This window comes from Wyeomyia smithii, chromosome 3, assembly GCF_029784165.1.
Source record: "Wyeomyia smithii strain HCP4-BCI-WySm-NY-G18 chromosome 3, ASM2978416v1, whole genome shotgun sequence".
In the NCBI taxonomy this organism is placed as follows: Eukaryota; Metazoa; Arthropoda; class Insecta; order Diptera; family Culicidae; genus Wyeomyia; species Wyeomyia smithii.
Genome location: NC_073696.1, coordinates 199,632,910 through 199,649,114, shown reverse-complemented (window position 1 = coordinate 199,649,114; position 16,205 = coordinate 199,632,910). Strand labels below are relative to the sequence as shown.

The 16,205-nt window shown below is 40.3% G+C and overlaps 2 protein-coding genes across 5 annotated transcripts in view; one reads left to right on the top strand and one right to left on the bottom strand.

The window, feature by feature from the left end:
- Window positions 1-16,205, bottom strand: part of LOC129727108 (bumetanide-sensitive sodium-(potassium)-chloride cotransporter) — a 160,940-nt gene that overhangs the window by 101,911 nt on the left and 42,824 nt on the right. The gene's annotated exons all lie outside the window — the stretch shown is intronic.
- On the top strand, window positions 5,909-7,427 carry LOC129727109 (uncharacterized). Its single transcript, XM_055684579.1, has 4 exons — window positions 5,909-6,411; window positions 6,471-6,822; window positions 6,884-6,982; window positions 7,037-7,427. Exons 1-4 carry the CDS (start codon window positions 5,927-5,929, stop codon window positions 7,241-7,243), a joined length of 1,143 nt encoding a protein of 380 aa, XP_055540554.1. The 5' UTR covers window positions 5,909-5,926; the 3' UTR covers window positions 7,244-7,427.

Here is a 16,205-nt window from a genome sequence, read left to right as displayed (position 1 = left end):
CCATTATATACCTCCGGAACCGGAACTGATGAGGCATTATTTCGGAACAAAAATCTTATATCACCAGATGTCAAGGCTGTTCGCATCAACATCTGGTGATACATCTCCCTATCATCTGCGCCGAGACCGATTCTTCTCTCACGGATCTTGCAGAGTATCACAAGGAGCTCCTTCAACTTCTGCTCTTGCATTCCACACCATGCTACATCTCTTCTTCCTCGGGTTTTGAACAACGTTCAGAGTAATGTAGCAAACTCTGCTACTACAGTCGAACTCCGCTAGCTCTGATTGTATGGCTACGTGTTCGTACCCCTTCACGAGATAATCGGCAATCATGCTGCGAATCTAGCTATATAATTAAAAATCTTTCCATAATCTCTCTAGCTCTCCGGTATGTCTCTGCTTCAAGCGGCAACGCGAAGGTCAAGCAACAATTCATCTATAGCAGCGGTTCTCAACCTGGGGTACGCGAAAGTTTTTAGGGGATACGCGAACGAAAAATCAGTATCATTTGTTGTTCAAACTCGCTCTTAAACTATTACTGTAGCAATCAAATAAACCATAGTTCAATTTGACACCTGAACTACATTACCATAACATGACCACTTGGCGAAAACATTCCAAGCCAGGGGGTATAATTGATTAGCAAAATAACGCCAAGGGGTACGCGGACTATAAAAGGTTAAGAACCGCTGATCTAAAGCGACTCGAAGACAATTCTAGCGTGAATTATTGCGTTTTTTTAACACTTCCACTGTCCCAAGTCGCCGCAAAACTCCTACTCGTTGCTCGTAATGAATACCAGATTCTCCGTGGAAAGTTAGATATATTGGTCTTTTTGATTATTTGCTTCTTACGCGGCAACAATTGCAAGTACAGCTTCTTCATCTTCTTCCAAGTTCAAGTCCAAGTCCAAGTCCAATCAAGTCCAAGTCCAATCAAGTTCAAGTCCAATCAAGTTCAAGTCCAAGTCCAAGTCCAAGTCCAAGTCCAAGTCCAAGTCCAAGTCCAAGTCCAAGTCCAAGTCCAAGTCCAAGTCCAAGTCCAAGTCCAAGTCCAAGTCCAAGTCCAAGTCCAAGTCCAAGTCCAAGTCCAAGTCCAAGTCCAAGTCCAAGTCCAAGTCCAAGTCCAAGTCCAAGTCCAAGTCCAAGTCCAAGTCCAAGTCCAAGTCCAAGTCCAAGTCCAAGTCCAAGTCCAAGTTCAAGTCCAAGTCCAAGTCCAAGTCCAAGTCCAAGTCCAATTCCAAGTCCAAGTCCAAGTCCAAGTCCAAGTCCAAGTCCAAGTCCAAGTCCAAGTCCAAGTCCAAGTCCAAGTCCAAGTCCAAGTCCAAGTTCAAGTCCAAGTCCAAGTCCAAGTCCAAGTCCAAGTCCAAGTCCAAGTCCAAGTCCAAGTCCAAGTCCAAGTCCAAGTCCAAGTCCAAGTCCAAGTCCAAGTCCAAGTCCAAGTCCAAGTCCAAGTCCAAGTCCAAGTCCAAGTCCAAGTCCAAGTCCAAGTCCAAGTCCAAGTCCAAGTCCAAGTCCAAGTCCAAGTCCAAGTCCAAGTCCAAGTCCAAGTCCAAGTCCAAGTCCAAGTCCAAGTCCAAGTCCAAGTCCAAGTCCAAGTCCAAGTCCAAGTCCAAGTCCAAGTCCAAGTCCAAGTCCAAGTCCAAGTCCAAGTCCAAGTCCAAGTCCAAGTCCAAGTCCAAGTCCAAGTCCAAGTCCAAATCCAAATCCAAGTCCAAGTCCAAGTCCAAGTCCAAGTCCAAGTGCAGGTCCAACTCATCTTAGCCTTTTTAGCTTATTCGCAGTTATTCTTGCTTCTCGACCCAAGAACTACTTGTTAAATATTGAAATTAGTTAAGGCACAAGCGTCACAGATTTAATAAAATTTCGGAACTAAATTCAGAAGCAATTCGAATTTAATTATACGAAAAAAATGATAGGAATAATTAAGAATCAATGACACGAAAAAACAAATTTCAAACTCAACCAGTTATCAAGCAGTCTTGGGAGTCATTATTTAATTAGGAAGTTAGTGCGGGGTACAGTAAATAATTGAACGTCGTGCCAAATGAGTAAATATACAATTAAACAATTCCTTCGTGAGCAGTGAAAATATCTGTAAACCCCATCAGCGAGTCTCATACAAAACAATCAAAATTGACTGCCGCAACCAAAGACACCAGCGTTTATTCCACTTCTATTCAGGAATGTGACGCTCTGCCGCAAACCACCGAGGCGGCTCCCAAGTGATTAGGAAGACAAACCCACCCGGAGGCTGTAATTGACGCAAATTAGTACGCTAACTGATGTCACGATTAGCACATGATTCACGGTTGCACGGTACGATTATACTCATCCATTCATTCATCAACTCTGGACGAATCAGTGTAATAATTATCACTGAGCTCACTGTGTAGCGTCTCGATAACCACAGTATCAATATTGACTAAGTTTGCAAGAGACTATTTCTATCTGCCTGTTTCCGGCTGAAACCATCGAGTGACTAGTTTTATATGTATAGAGCAAATCAGACGGATGGGTCCAAACATGTTGCTGATTAACGGTCGGTGTTCTTGAACATAGGAAAAAAATCAACTAAGTTCGTTATTTCAATCTACTAGCCTGCCTGGGTTGTACGTACGGTAAACACGGTTTCCTTCAACTTGCATCAATGATTACTCTTTCCTTCATACTAGAAAGCTTCCTAGGTGATATCAAAATCCAGGGGTGAAATGTTAAAAGCAAAAGATTTTTTTATCTGCTCGCTTCTCTGCTGTATGCAGCTCGACTTGCCCCGAAGCACATCGCACGTTTTAAATTGCCATCATTTGTTTACATTCAGCTAGTTATTGTGATTATCCGGATAGAGACGAACATGACGCATGGTGACACTGATAGTGTTACCTAACGAGTTTGATCCTGCCTTTTACCCCGGGGGCGCTACCAAGTGTCGAACACGGGCAGATGCTATAAGCGCAAAGACGAGACTCAGATTGTTCGAGTTTGTCGTGGTTCACATGCTACCGTGAAACAACTAGCTATCTACCTATCGGGGAAGCTTATCAATGAGGGGTAGCGTAGTGCAGAAGAGATTTATTTTTATTTTTTTACCTTAAGATTATCGTGGAAATGGTTTATCCGACAGTAACTAAGTGTAAAAACGGAGACACAGTTTTGCTGTCATGAAAAATAGAAGTAATTTCACATTCAAAATATGTTATCTGGCTTTACGATGATACGTTATGCTGGGATGTCTACAAAATGTTTTTTATTTAGGTTAACCTTCCGTACCATAATAAAGAGTTGGCTATAAGTTATTCTCATTTTCCGAATATAATAATTCAGTTTTAAAAATAAATATGTTGTTTTTTTATACAAACTTGAGCTAAAAGCTAAGCATACGGAATTATTAGTAATCATATTTTAAAACAAATAATTTTCTTTCCAAAGATTCAATTAGGTGATAGAAAGTTCAACAAAGAAATAACTCAGCGCACAGCGTGAGAGAAACTCATCAGCACCGGCAATGTTTAGTAATTATATCACACATGCTGCAAACAACCACAGATTGTCTCGAAACAGAAGACGAAGTTCCCACGGAGCGTACTGCAACCAATTTTCGCTAATTGGCACAAGCCTTCAAGCCAGTTGACGAACGTTATGTTCCGTCAAACTTGACCTGAGGGAGGCATAATACTTGGTGAATGGAAAAAGTTTGAGAGTTGTGCACTTCAAAATTGAAAATAGAAATTTGATTATGAAATGTTTCGGTAATCTAGGGACCAGTTGTTTCATAACCAAGATCAATAAAGTCAGAAATGAAATTGCATAAACTAGCAAAAACGCCATATACTAAGTACGCCGTAACTTACACGCAAAACTTTTCCTTATTACTTTAGAAGCAATAGCGCAAAATTGCCTTTTAGGTAACAAATCCATTACTTAAAAGGCAATAAAATTCTTCCACAGTCACGTAACAACACATACCGTCATATATTTAGCACGTATTACGGGAGTACGACTATCTAATAATGGTCGTTTCAACCACATCCAAAATTTTTTCTGTCGAAAAATGCTCCCTTTCCGTCTCAAGTCAAAAAAAAAAAAATCACACACAGTCGCATATGTTGCACATGTTAGGCCTCTGCTAGGCTGAATGCCGACGCGAGCGCTCGGGCGAGATTCTTGCCGTAGGTGAATAAACAGCCGTAAGTAGAGCTGTTCATTAACCTACGGCAAAAATCTCGCCCCATCGCTCGTGTTGGCGTTCAGCCTGGCAGAGGCCTTATAAGTTTCTTCAATCTCCAATTCATCCGGTGTGCGTGTATTAGTTCGCTCGTTGTATGCATACGGAGTAGCGAATAAATCAATACATAATCATTGGTTCATGGGAACTCATTTGGACCTGTTTGAAAATACAAAACTTGTGCCCATCCAGAACAATATTCGCAACTTCAGCAACTCTGGTCAGACAGTATTACATATGTATTTCCATTTCAAGTAAACACTGGGGGACGAAACGAAAGTGTTTTGATTTAGACACTTGAGGTTGACGGTTGAAATTCTGATTATGTGTGGATTAGGGCGCCAATCATCGTATGGAACCCTGTACAAAATGTTCACCTGCTCGAAAAAACACCCTGTGCAAAATTTCAGCTCAATCGGACTTAAAATGGGGTAGCGCAAAGCGATTGAAGTTTGGCTTTTTTGAAAACCGAAAAATCACCCAAGGGGGGGGGGGGTACGTGAAATTTCGGTTTTCGAAAAAAATTTTTTGATGCCAAATGACTTAAAAACGCATGAAACGTCGAGAATTGGTGTCATCTGAAAAAAATTTTTGGAAAAGTCCAGGGGTGGCATTGCGCAGTTCGATTCGAACGATTTTTGCTATTTTCGAGTAGGTCACATACTGCCAGTTATGCTTTAAGCTTAAAAGGAGCTGTCATTGTCATTTGTCCTGCGGCTCATCCAACCCGCAAAGTCGAAAAAAATACGAAAAACGAAACATAGCGCCCCCCAGCGATTATTTAGTTTTGTTCGAGTTGCTCGAAACGAAATGCGCAATGTCACCCCAGGTGCTCAGCCCTGAATTGAGAGATTATGTTATTTATAGCATTCTTGGTATTTTTTCTTTTAACTAGAAGTAATTTAATTTGATCCAAACCAATCGAAAATCGATCAACTGGTTTAAAAGGTATGAATTTTTTGAAATAAAATACATCTAATACAACCGTTTTTTATGGTTACCCTATATCGACCATAAAACCGACCATAAAAAACGACTATATTGGATGTATTTTGTTTAAAAAAATTCATACCTTTTAAACCAGTTGATCGATTTTCGATTGGTTTGGATCAAATTAAATTACTTCTAGTTAAAAGAAAAAATACCAAGAATGCTATAAATAACATAATCTCTCAATTCAGGGCTGAGCACCTGGACTTTTCCAACATCGATTATTTCCGGGACAGCCTAATATTCAAGCACTTGTGAAAAGGGTCAATAATACACATTTAAAGTAAATACTGTTAGTGCTTATGGCCTAGTAAACTTCGATATAGGGTTTTCATTATTGCGATAACTCTTTCTCTTTGATCAAAACTATTTCTAGTACGAAATTGATTGATTGAAATTGCATGCCTTCCAATGAACTATATCGGTTAGGTGATATTAAATAGTAACTATTATGTTTTCGGTATTGATTGTGCCAATTTTCGCAAAGTTTTTCCCATACCTATCGGAAACAACAGTTGGTTTTTTAATTGGTGCTTTTAATTGACAAGCATGATTTGCTTGTATATCCTTCGCGTGACACTTTACGTGAAGCGCAGCAATTGGTTCGTTAGTGAGGTGGAACCGAGCTCTAGAAAACGCTTTAAAACTTGTAGCTCGAACTGTCCGAGACCAGTCAATTCTTTAACTCAAGTCTTTGCTTAGTCCTAACATGAAGACGGAAGTACTACAACCGGGTCTTAAGTACCTGCAACTGATCGGACTGTGGGGCGAGAGGCCTCGTCCAGTCTACCGGTATTACGTTGGCATCGCCACTGAAATCGTCTGCATGTTCATACCAATGCTGGTGTTTGGTCCCGGAGAGGAAGGATTCGATTCGTTCGCCTGTTATCTAGCTCAACTGATTTTCCTCGGCGAAGTTGCTGTGTCGTTCCTACTGTTTCACAGTCAAGCGCGTTCTTTCGAAAAGATGGTCGCCATTTTAGGTGAAATTGTAGAGCGCCTTGACAGAAAAGATACTCAAGACGGAGTTCGCAAGTTTATTACAAGTTCGGAGAAATTTGGTAGAAAGTATAACGTGTACGTTTGGCTTGTGCTAGGCACTTTTTTCAATGTTCCTTTGATTTTCTCTTTTGTAACATTGTTAACAAAGCCTGAGAGCGAAAGAAGTGATTTTGCGCGGATATTGATGATGAAGTATGTTTTACACTTTGTAACATTGTTTCAGGTTTTTCAATTTAAAAAAACCGTTACAGGTTCTACTGGTTGGACACTCGTCGTAATATAGTTCACTACGGGATTTACTGGACTCTGCTGTACTTGGCGTGTATATTTTCCTCTTTTCAGAGTGTACTGAAAGTGACGGTAGTTTCAACGGTTATAGAATATGGTTCGAAGATGTTTGAGTTTATTTCTCAAAAAATTAAGCATCTCGAGAAAATAGCGGACGATAAAGAGCGGCGGCAAGAGTTACGAGAGGTTTTAGAAATTCACCAACTGACACTGAAATATGCTGCACTGTTAGAGAGTTCACTTTCTTACTTATTACTAGATATGTTGTCATGTTGCATGTTGATGTTGTGCCTAATGATGTACTACCTTTCAACAGTAAGTTACTAATGATATGGAAATTCTTAAGGTAGCCGACTTCACTTGACTATATTTGCAGACTTTTGGACCCAACGCCCTCAGTATTATAATACTCTTAACATTTTCCACCCTTGAAATGGCATATTTTTGCTTTGGCGGAAACAAATTAAGCGATAAGGTAATTCAGGTTGTTTTGGTTTTGAACAGAAAATAATTTATCTGGAGTTTTCAGGCCGCTGAAGTAGCAGAGAGCATGTATGCCTACGCTTGGTATGCGGAGCCTGTGGATATACAAAAAGATATATTATTTGCCATCGCCCGTTCGCAACAGTTAACGGGAATTACCGCAGCAAGGTTTTACTACGTCAACAGAGAGAGATTCGCTATTATAATACAGGCATCCTATTCGTATTATTTGATACTGAAAAGTGCTTTCTAGGATGATACCGAATAAAAAAGCGGAAGAGGTTGAGTAAAAAAAGGGTCACAGATACATAGTACCTATATTTTAAAAGAAATAGTTGAAGACGTTGTTTATAAGACACGACCACAAGGTTAACGTAGAATTAGGACAGCCTGTCTTATGTTAATATTTTTTTTGCAATAGGTTTGGAAATACACTCGATTGGTGTTAATCAATTTAATGGTGTGGAGCGGTATAGTTGTTGTATATTTCTTTTTCGTAACGAGAAATTTTACTTTAACAATGAACGAAATCCGTTGGAAACTGACTGAGTTTATTTTCATGACGCTCTCGATGTTTTTGGTTTTACAATTTGTACCCCTATATATATTGCCGTAAGGCGTAATTCAACTTCAAAAGCGCACTAATCGATGTGCTTGAGTTGACTCTGTTGAAAGAAATATGAAAAATGAAAAGAAATTGTATTAATTAATTCATAAGTGCTTCATGATCGGGTGCGATATCCGCTCTGACATAATGAATCTCATTTTATTCTGGTTTAGAGCTATCTTCTGAATAGCCCCGCCTTAATTTCAAGTTCCCACAGTTTGTCTCAGTGTCGTAATACGGATGTTTTCTTGTGGACATTCTGTCGAGCCGGTGGAAGAGCTGGTTGAGGGCTCTCTAATAATAAATCAAATCAAATCAAATCTGTCGAGCCGGACCGATAGAGTGCTCATTAGGCAGCAACAAAATAACAGGTATCGTGTCGTGTTGCGGCTTGAAAAGAGCCAATGTTCTCGTCCCCATGTCGAATGGAAGCAGATTGTTGCGTGTTTGATATTGCCGATGGTAGACATAAATATGAAGGTCGAAATTCTGCTGTGATGCAAAACTATAACCGTCTTCTTCAAGAGGTTACATCCTTGTTAATGAAGTGTTGATAATTTTCTGAAACGGACTCAGCACCATGAGCAGAACGTATCGAACTTTGCTGTTTGAAATCGGTTTTTTTTTTCGTATATACCGCCGGTGTTATGCACAGTATCAACGAGTCGTAATAAACATCACACCACTCTGCATTTGCAGCAGCATCAAACCACAGTTGCAGTTTAATAATAACCATTCATTATGCTCTTCCAAATACATGTAGTAGCCTTTAAAAAGGCCGATTACGGCGATTGCAATTTTCATTCAATTATCGCGTAAATGCTCCATTGTCAAACCGCGTGCGCTATCTGCTTTGACATAATAACTGGAAATAGAAGCGTGACTTCTCTTTTTTTAGTTATATCATTCCCCAACGGTATCCGCACTGACATAATAAATAAGTCACTCCTTTATTTCCAGTTATACCATTCTCCCACGTTCGAAAAATTTATTTCGTATGTCGCAATACTAATGTACGAAAAATAATTCTCATTTTATTATGGTTTAAAGCTATCTTCTGAATAGTTTGTCTCAGTATCGTAATACGGAAGCACAAAAAATGATTTCTTGCGGACATTCTGTCGAGCCGGACCGATAGAGCTCTCATGAAGGCAACAAAATAACATTGTATCGTGTCGTGTTGCGCCTCCACAGGAGAAAATGTTCCCTTTCCCGTGTCGAATGGATGCAGGTTGTTGCGTGTTTGATATTGCCGATGGTAGACATGAGTAAGAAGGTCGAAATTCTGCTGTGGTGTCAAACTATAACCGTTTTGTTTTAAGACGCAATAGCGTAAGTGCTGCATTTCTGTTATCTGCTGCCATCCAACACGAGAACAAATATAACAGCCGGCCCTTCTCAGGGCCACCAACACGTTCTTAAGGCAATGTTGGATTTTTCTTGCTTTGCGAACTCTGAAATTTGCAGTTTTACTTTTGTTACACATGATGAAAAATCTACTCCAATCACTTCTAGATGTCGTCATGATACAGTGAATTGTGATGCTTTCCTATAACTGCTCCACTCATACATGGTACCACGGTAATGGCTCTACCTCGCTTGTTGACAGTCGTCATTTTCGTCATCGACGTCGCTCTTACTTCTGCTTCGCACTTTTTGCCTACAGAAATGAGATTCGCCGCCAACTCTGAAATGAACGGTGTAATTCGATACAAAGCGAGGGAAAGGACAAAATCCAACTCCGTGAACAGGCAACCGTCTTACCGCCAGCTAGCACTACGTATCATGGTGCATCTGCGTTCGGTTTCTTTAGTTTTCGAAAATAATCACGATTAGCACCCATTTGAGGGCTAGCACCAGAGTATGGTCCAGTTAGTTTCTCGTTCATGGAGTAGTGTACTGAACTCGGTTTCTGAGAATGATGACATACGATCGTCAGGTTTTGTTTTTCCTTGGTCTTTAAAACAGATTCCGGCCCCTTGAAACATCCTCAATTTGGAAGTCTTGTCACTAGTTCAAGAGTAAGTCCTTCATTCTTATGCGCTCCAGAGCCGTCGTAGGTTTATTTAAGATAGTGTAAAAGTCTCCTAGTCGATCCATCTTTGCGAGTCTTAAGGATTTTTTGACGTAGGACTACGTCTTTCCGTAATGATCCATTTTGAGATTTCTCTCGTATCTTGTGAAACATTTTAGATGCAACATTTCAATCATGTATAGCGATGTAAAAACCGACATATATGTTTATGGTTTATGCATCATTCGATTCCTGTGTTCTATGAAATTTGTTGATAGCATCAACAGTATGTACAATGAAACATGTTATGATAGTTATTATTAAAAATAAAAACAATCAACATGTCAAAATTTAATTAAAAATCAATATCATTCAACCAACCACGAGCACACTTTCCATACTTTCCATCGCTGGTCGTTCTTCCGGCATTCTGACTACACGCCCAGTCCACTGCAACTTGCCGTGTTTTATCCGCTTAACTATATCCGCCGATTTGTGCACCTGATACACTTCATGGTTCATGCGTCTGCGCCAGATACCATTTTCTGGTTTGCAAAATCCTACGTCCAAAAACACCAAGAGCTCGCCGATCGGCCTCTTTCAACGTCCATGCTTCATAGCCGTAGAGGTCCACGGGAAGAATTAATGTTTTGTAGAGTGCATGCTTAGTACGGGTTTGCAGGCTACGGGACCTCAGCTGGTTACGCAATCCGTAGAAGGCCCTGTTTGCAGCTGCTATCCGCCTTTTCATCTCACGGCTAACCTCATTGTCACATGTCACTAATGTACCCAGGTAAATAAATTCGTCGACTACTTCAAAAGTTTCCCCATCCACGCTACCACGCTCTCTATCAGCCACCATGAATTCGTTTTGGCAGAGTTAATGATGAGCCCTATTCGCGAGAATAGAAAGCCCTATTCGCGAGAATAGCTTCCCTCCTGAGAGTTCCGAAGGCCTCTTCCACTGCTCTACGGTTGATACTAATGATATCGATATCGTCCGCAAAACGTCACGTCACGTGACGTCACGAAGAAGTCCGATATCTCACCGCCTATCCTGACGCATGATGAAGAGCCTTCAAGGGTGGCACGTATCAGCCTAATTAGTTTTGTTGAGAAACCATGTTCGAGCATAATTCGCCTTAACTCATTTTTCTTAACTGTATCGTACGCTTCCCTAAAGTCAATGAACAGATGGTGCGTCTGCAGGTTGAACTCTCAAAATTTATCGAGGATCTGTCGCAGGGTGAACATTTGGTCCGTAGTGGAGCGTCCCCCTCGAAAACCACATTGATAATCGCCAACAAAGGTCTCCGACAACGGCCTCAGTCTATGGAACATAATACGGGAGAAAATTTTATAAACGGTATTGAGAAGGGTTATGCCTCGTTTATTACTACAGTTCAGGCGGTGGCCTTTCTTAAAGATCGGACATATAAGACCAGTCCGAGGGCAATTTTTTATCGGACCATACTTCACGCTTCTCATACACAGATATCGCAAAAATGTACCAAATATTGCCTTTACACCTCGCATCGCCATCGCTACCACATGAGTGGTCGTTTCATCGATCATCCAACTGTTCCCGTGAAATAGATGATCTATCGGGTATAAAAGCAGCACAGACATGAAGCATCAGCAGCAGTTCTTGAATATCTTCCGAAAGATGATGCGTATGAAGCATATACAACTCTTGCAAGTTCCGTCGTTCTCGCTTCTACGTTTACAAAGCTGGTCGTTTAGACGTAGGACTACGTCTTTGTTTTCTATACTAGAGTACATTTTGTAAGTTGAAAACGAAACTGGCGAAAGTTGCGTCAGATTTCAAACGATTATAGCAAGCGGTCGACTTAATGCATATTAGTCGTCTGTGTGTCTGTGGATAGCTGAAATGTTTAACATTACTGCTTAATGGCAAAAATAGGTCAAAACTTCCAAGGTCTAGCTATCCCATAAATTTTTTTCGCTATTGCCTTGCATCCCAAGCATGAATAACAATAACAAATCGAAGCCTTGGTGCTGCATTCCGATTCGGAACTTGACCTTCTGTTTGTTCTACACAGACTTCGCAGCCAACTTTTTAGTGTACAGGACAATTACGGGGCTACCGCTGCGATCCTACTGACACTAACAGTCTCTCTCGAGCCGAGACTCGAACCTACGATGACTGGCTTGTTAGGCCAGCATCGTACCTCGGGGCCATCTGAGAGATTAAATAATAACAATAACATGGACGGAATAAACTCCACTGTCTACATATTCAGTCTCAGCAAAGTATTTTGTTTTGTTTCTCAATCTCGTGTCTACGTCGCCCCGCCTATATTGTAAAAATCTACGCTCAACTAGAAAATTCGAAAATTTAACTGCATTCTTGTTCGTCACACGGTAGCGAGTGGAGTATAGCTGTTAGCGATACGCGACATCAGAGAACGAAAGCTGATTACGAGTCTTTCAGCCAATGCGGAATAGGGGTGTGCGAAACTGGCTTTTCTGGTTTCGAAACGAAATCAAGGTGGATTTCGAGTTCTCGAGACGAAACGAAATTGGTCTCTAAATTTCGCAAAATTTCGAAAAGTAAAGTAAATGTTTCTGAAACATAGCATTACAATGATTTGTAACGTTGGAGCGTGCGTTAACGAAGTATCCTTCAGCAGCTGATCGCAAGGTGCTTACCTGGTCGACGAAGAGTATCGTAGGTATTCAGATATCGATACACCGACAATGACGAGAAAATCAAAAATGTTAAAAACTACAATCTTGATGCACTTATTTATACAGATTATATTGCAGGTAATAGTAGCGCGATAGATACAAATGATATAAAGGTCAAACTCGAAATGGCTTTGTAAATAATAATTTAATAAACTTCTGAACTGATTCTCTTGGTTTGAATGCAACTATGTTTAAAATAGTAATCCTTCTTTCATAGCACTTTCAACATTCAAAATCCAAGTTTTGTCCTAGAGCTCGAACTGGAAAACATAAGAGATGGTAGGTATGTTTTCAACCATTCCTGTGAGTTTTGGTGTCCCTAGCAAAGATAAATTTTCCAAAGAGTTTTTTTCCTATGCAAACGTAAAAGCGACGAATCCGATAAGCAATGGAATGGTTAAAAAGCTGTAAAACCTTTGGAGGGCAACTTTTTTTCCGCTTTTGTCGACCAATATTATTGTATTTTTTTATATCGTTTAGTGACATCTTTATAAATTCGAAAAAAATTTAAGTTAACTATTCTGTAAACTTTGATGTTTTCAATATTTTTACACATTTTTGCCTTTCTCCTAGAAAGGTATAGCAATCACTTGCAAAACCGAAAGTATAAAAGTGCTCCAAAGGGCCGAATGGCATATATCACTCGACTCAGCTCGACGAGCTGAGCATTTTCTGTATGTGTGTGTGTGTATGTGCAGATTTTTATTCTCACTCACTTTTCTCAGAGATGGCTGGACCGATTTTCATGAAATTAATTGCAAATTAAAGGTCTTGTTGCCCCACAAGACCCTATTGAATTTTATTGTAATCGGATTTTTAGTTTAGAGGTTATGTTTAAAAATGTGAAAATCATGAAACATCAATATCTCAGAAACTACAGAACCGATTTGAACAAAATTGGTCTCAAAAGAACGAGCTACCTAGAAAACCATCAAGTTTTGAATTTCATAAAGATTGAACTTGTGGTTCAAAAGTTATGAAAAGAACGTGTTCTGAAGACTGTTTAATCTCACTCATGTTTCTCAGAGATGGCTGTACCGATTTTCATAGAATCAGTGTCAAATGAAAGGTCTAATTGCCCCATAAGACCCTATTGATTTGTTTTGCAATCGGACTATTACTTTGCCTGTTATGTTTAAAAATGTGAAATCCAGCTATGCAAAGGAACATATTCCGAAGACTACTTGGACTCACTCACTTTTCTCAGAGATGGCCGACCCGATTTCCACAAAATTAGTGTCAAATGAACAGTCTAGCTGCCTCAGAAAACCCTATTGAATTTTACTGAATCGAACTGTAACTTCATTTGTAATGTGCCGACTTGTGAAAAATGAAAGCAATGATCAAAGTCAAATAACTAATCGTTTGAAATGATTGGTTTTATCGAAATGACAACATCCTCGTCTTTTGGCTTCTGTACATCGCCTTAATTCTGAATATATTCATATTGGGTGGTATTCTGTCATTATCAGCAGACTTTCTGGCATCAATCTGACACCGGAAATACCCATATTGGGAGGTATTTTTGATTGTTTTTCAGAAACTAAAAGTGGTCGTCTTCAAATTCAAAATAGTGTCCAGGGTCAATGTTTGGTTTCTATGCATCATCACTTTTACGGAAATATCCATATTGAGTATTATTCGGTCATTTCCGACTGTTGCCTATAAGTTGCCATTTAGCAATTCAAAATGGTACCTGAGGTCAATTGTTAGCTACTTGCATCATTCTGGTTCCAGAGATAGTCATATTGGATAGTATTTGTTTATTTTAGGCTGTTTTTCACAAACCGGTAGTCGCCATACGATGAGTTTGGAGGTCTTAGCTGGGGTACTACCATTGAAAAACCGCTTTTGGAGCCTGTCTTCTCGTATTCTTATCAAATGTGAGGTTTTGACCGTCCTGTGATTGAAAATTTTGAAAGGTTAATCGAACTTAATTCTCAAACCCGTTTTATGACATTGTATTTCAATCACATGTCCCAAAATATTAACCCTTCTTCGAATATTCCAAATCGTGCCAACTTATCAAATACTTCTGATTCTACTGTGTTTTTCGATACATCCATGATAGAAGAAACTCGTGGAATCCCGGATCATTTACGCGTGCAGCAGATCCCCAAAATTTTTTCCAATAAATATCGAAATATCAACTGCGACAATATGTTCTTCACTGACGGATCACTTCTCGATGGCTCCACTGGCTTCGGTATCTTCAATAACAATTTAACCGTCTCCCATAAGCTCGATGATCCTGCTTCTGTTTACGTCGCAGAATTGGCTGCAATTCAGTACACCCTAGGGATTATCGAAAAAATGCCCACGGACCATTATTTCATCTTTACGGACAGTCTCAGTTCCATTGAGGCTCTCCGATCGATGAAAGATGTTAAGCACTCTTCGTATTTCCTGGGGAAAATACGGGAACATCTGAGTGCTTTATCCGAAAAATCGTATCAGATTACCTTAGCGTGGGTCCCTTCTCACTGCTCGATACCGGGCAATGAGAAAGCGGACTCTTTGGCTAAGGTGGGCGCAACAAACGGGGAAATCTATGAAAGACCAATTGCTTTTAATGAGTTTTTCGCACTTGTACGTCAGAATACGATCATCAGTTGGCAAAATTCTTGGACTAGAGGGGAACTGGGAAGGTGGTTACATTCCATTATCCCCAAGGTATCGACGAGCCCGTGGTTCAAGGGGTTGGATGTAGGTCGAGATTTCATTTGCGTGATGTCGCGGCTTATGTCCAATCACTATAGATTTGATACGCATCTTCGTCGTGTTGGGCTCGGGGAAAGTGGTATCTGTGCCTGTGGTGAAGGTTATCACGACATAGAGCACGTTGTTTGGTCATGCCCTGTACACCGTGACGCCAGGTCTAAATTAATAACTTCCCTCCGGCCCGAGGGTAGAGGACCAGCTGTTCCTGTTCGCGATGTCTTGGCGAGTCGTGACCTACCCTACATGTCCCTTATATACATTTTCCTGAAATCCATCCACGCCCCAGTCTAGTCCCATTCCTTTCCATCCACATTCAACAAAACGGCAAGAACACGTCATAGACCTCGATTTTGGAATCATCAACTGAACCCCACACGAATCCGCCAGGACCTGAGAACCCGAGGCCTTTCGTGATATCTTGGCTTGAACAACAGCGAACAACAACAACGAACCATAACCAGCAACTGAAACCCGCACAATACTTCCAGGACCCGAGGATTACAAGCCCCTGTCCCAGCTCATAACATCGTGGCTTAGCAGAACAAATCCATACATGCTGCATATTCATGGCCATTCGACGATCATCAGACGACCATTCAACTACAAAACATTAATTGTAAAATATATGCTAGTTTTAAGATAGACTTAATTTCAGCTCGTAGTCGGCAGCGAGGATAAAAAATTTGCTTAAAGATTTTAAGTCATCAGATATAATTGGCGCCGTTAAACATTAAATTGTATTTGTGCCGTGTCAAATAAACGATAGGTGAAGAAAAAAAAATTCAAAATGTTGTCTGAAGTCGATTTGTGGCTCCAGTGCATCATTACGGTTCCGGAAATACCCATATTGGGTGGTTTTTGGTCATTTGCCGCTGTTTTTCCGACACCGGAAGTCGCCATTTTGGATTTCATAATGGCATTTGGAGACAATTTCTGGATTTTGAACGGCATACTGGTTAAAGAAAAACTCATATTGGGTGGTATTTGGTCATTTTCTGCTGTTTTCAGAAACCGGAAGTCGCCATCTTAGAATTTAAAATGCTATCTGTGGTCGATTTTAGCTCCTGTGTATTATTCTAGATCCGGATATTATTATATTGGGTGGAAATCGGCCATTTTCGGCTGTTTTCCAGAAACCAGAAGTTGCCATCTTACAATCCA

What these genes read in the sequence shown, in the direction of transcription:
- LOC129727109 (XM_055684579.1), top strand. Translation starts at nt 5,927, where the DNA reads ATGAAGACGGAAGTACTACAACCGGGTCTTAAGTACCTGCAACTGATC. An exon ending in GCGCGGATATTGATGATGAA is followed by an intron (nt 6,412 to 6,470) that starts GTATGTTTTACA and finishes AAACCGTTACAG; the next exon opens with GTTCTACTGGTTGGACACTC. An exon ending in GAAACAAATTAAGCGATAAG is followed by an intron (nt 6,983 to 7,036) that starts GTAATTCAGGTT and finishes TGGAGTTTTCAG; the next exon opens with GCCGCTGAAGTAGCAGAGAG.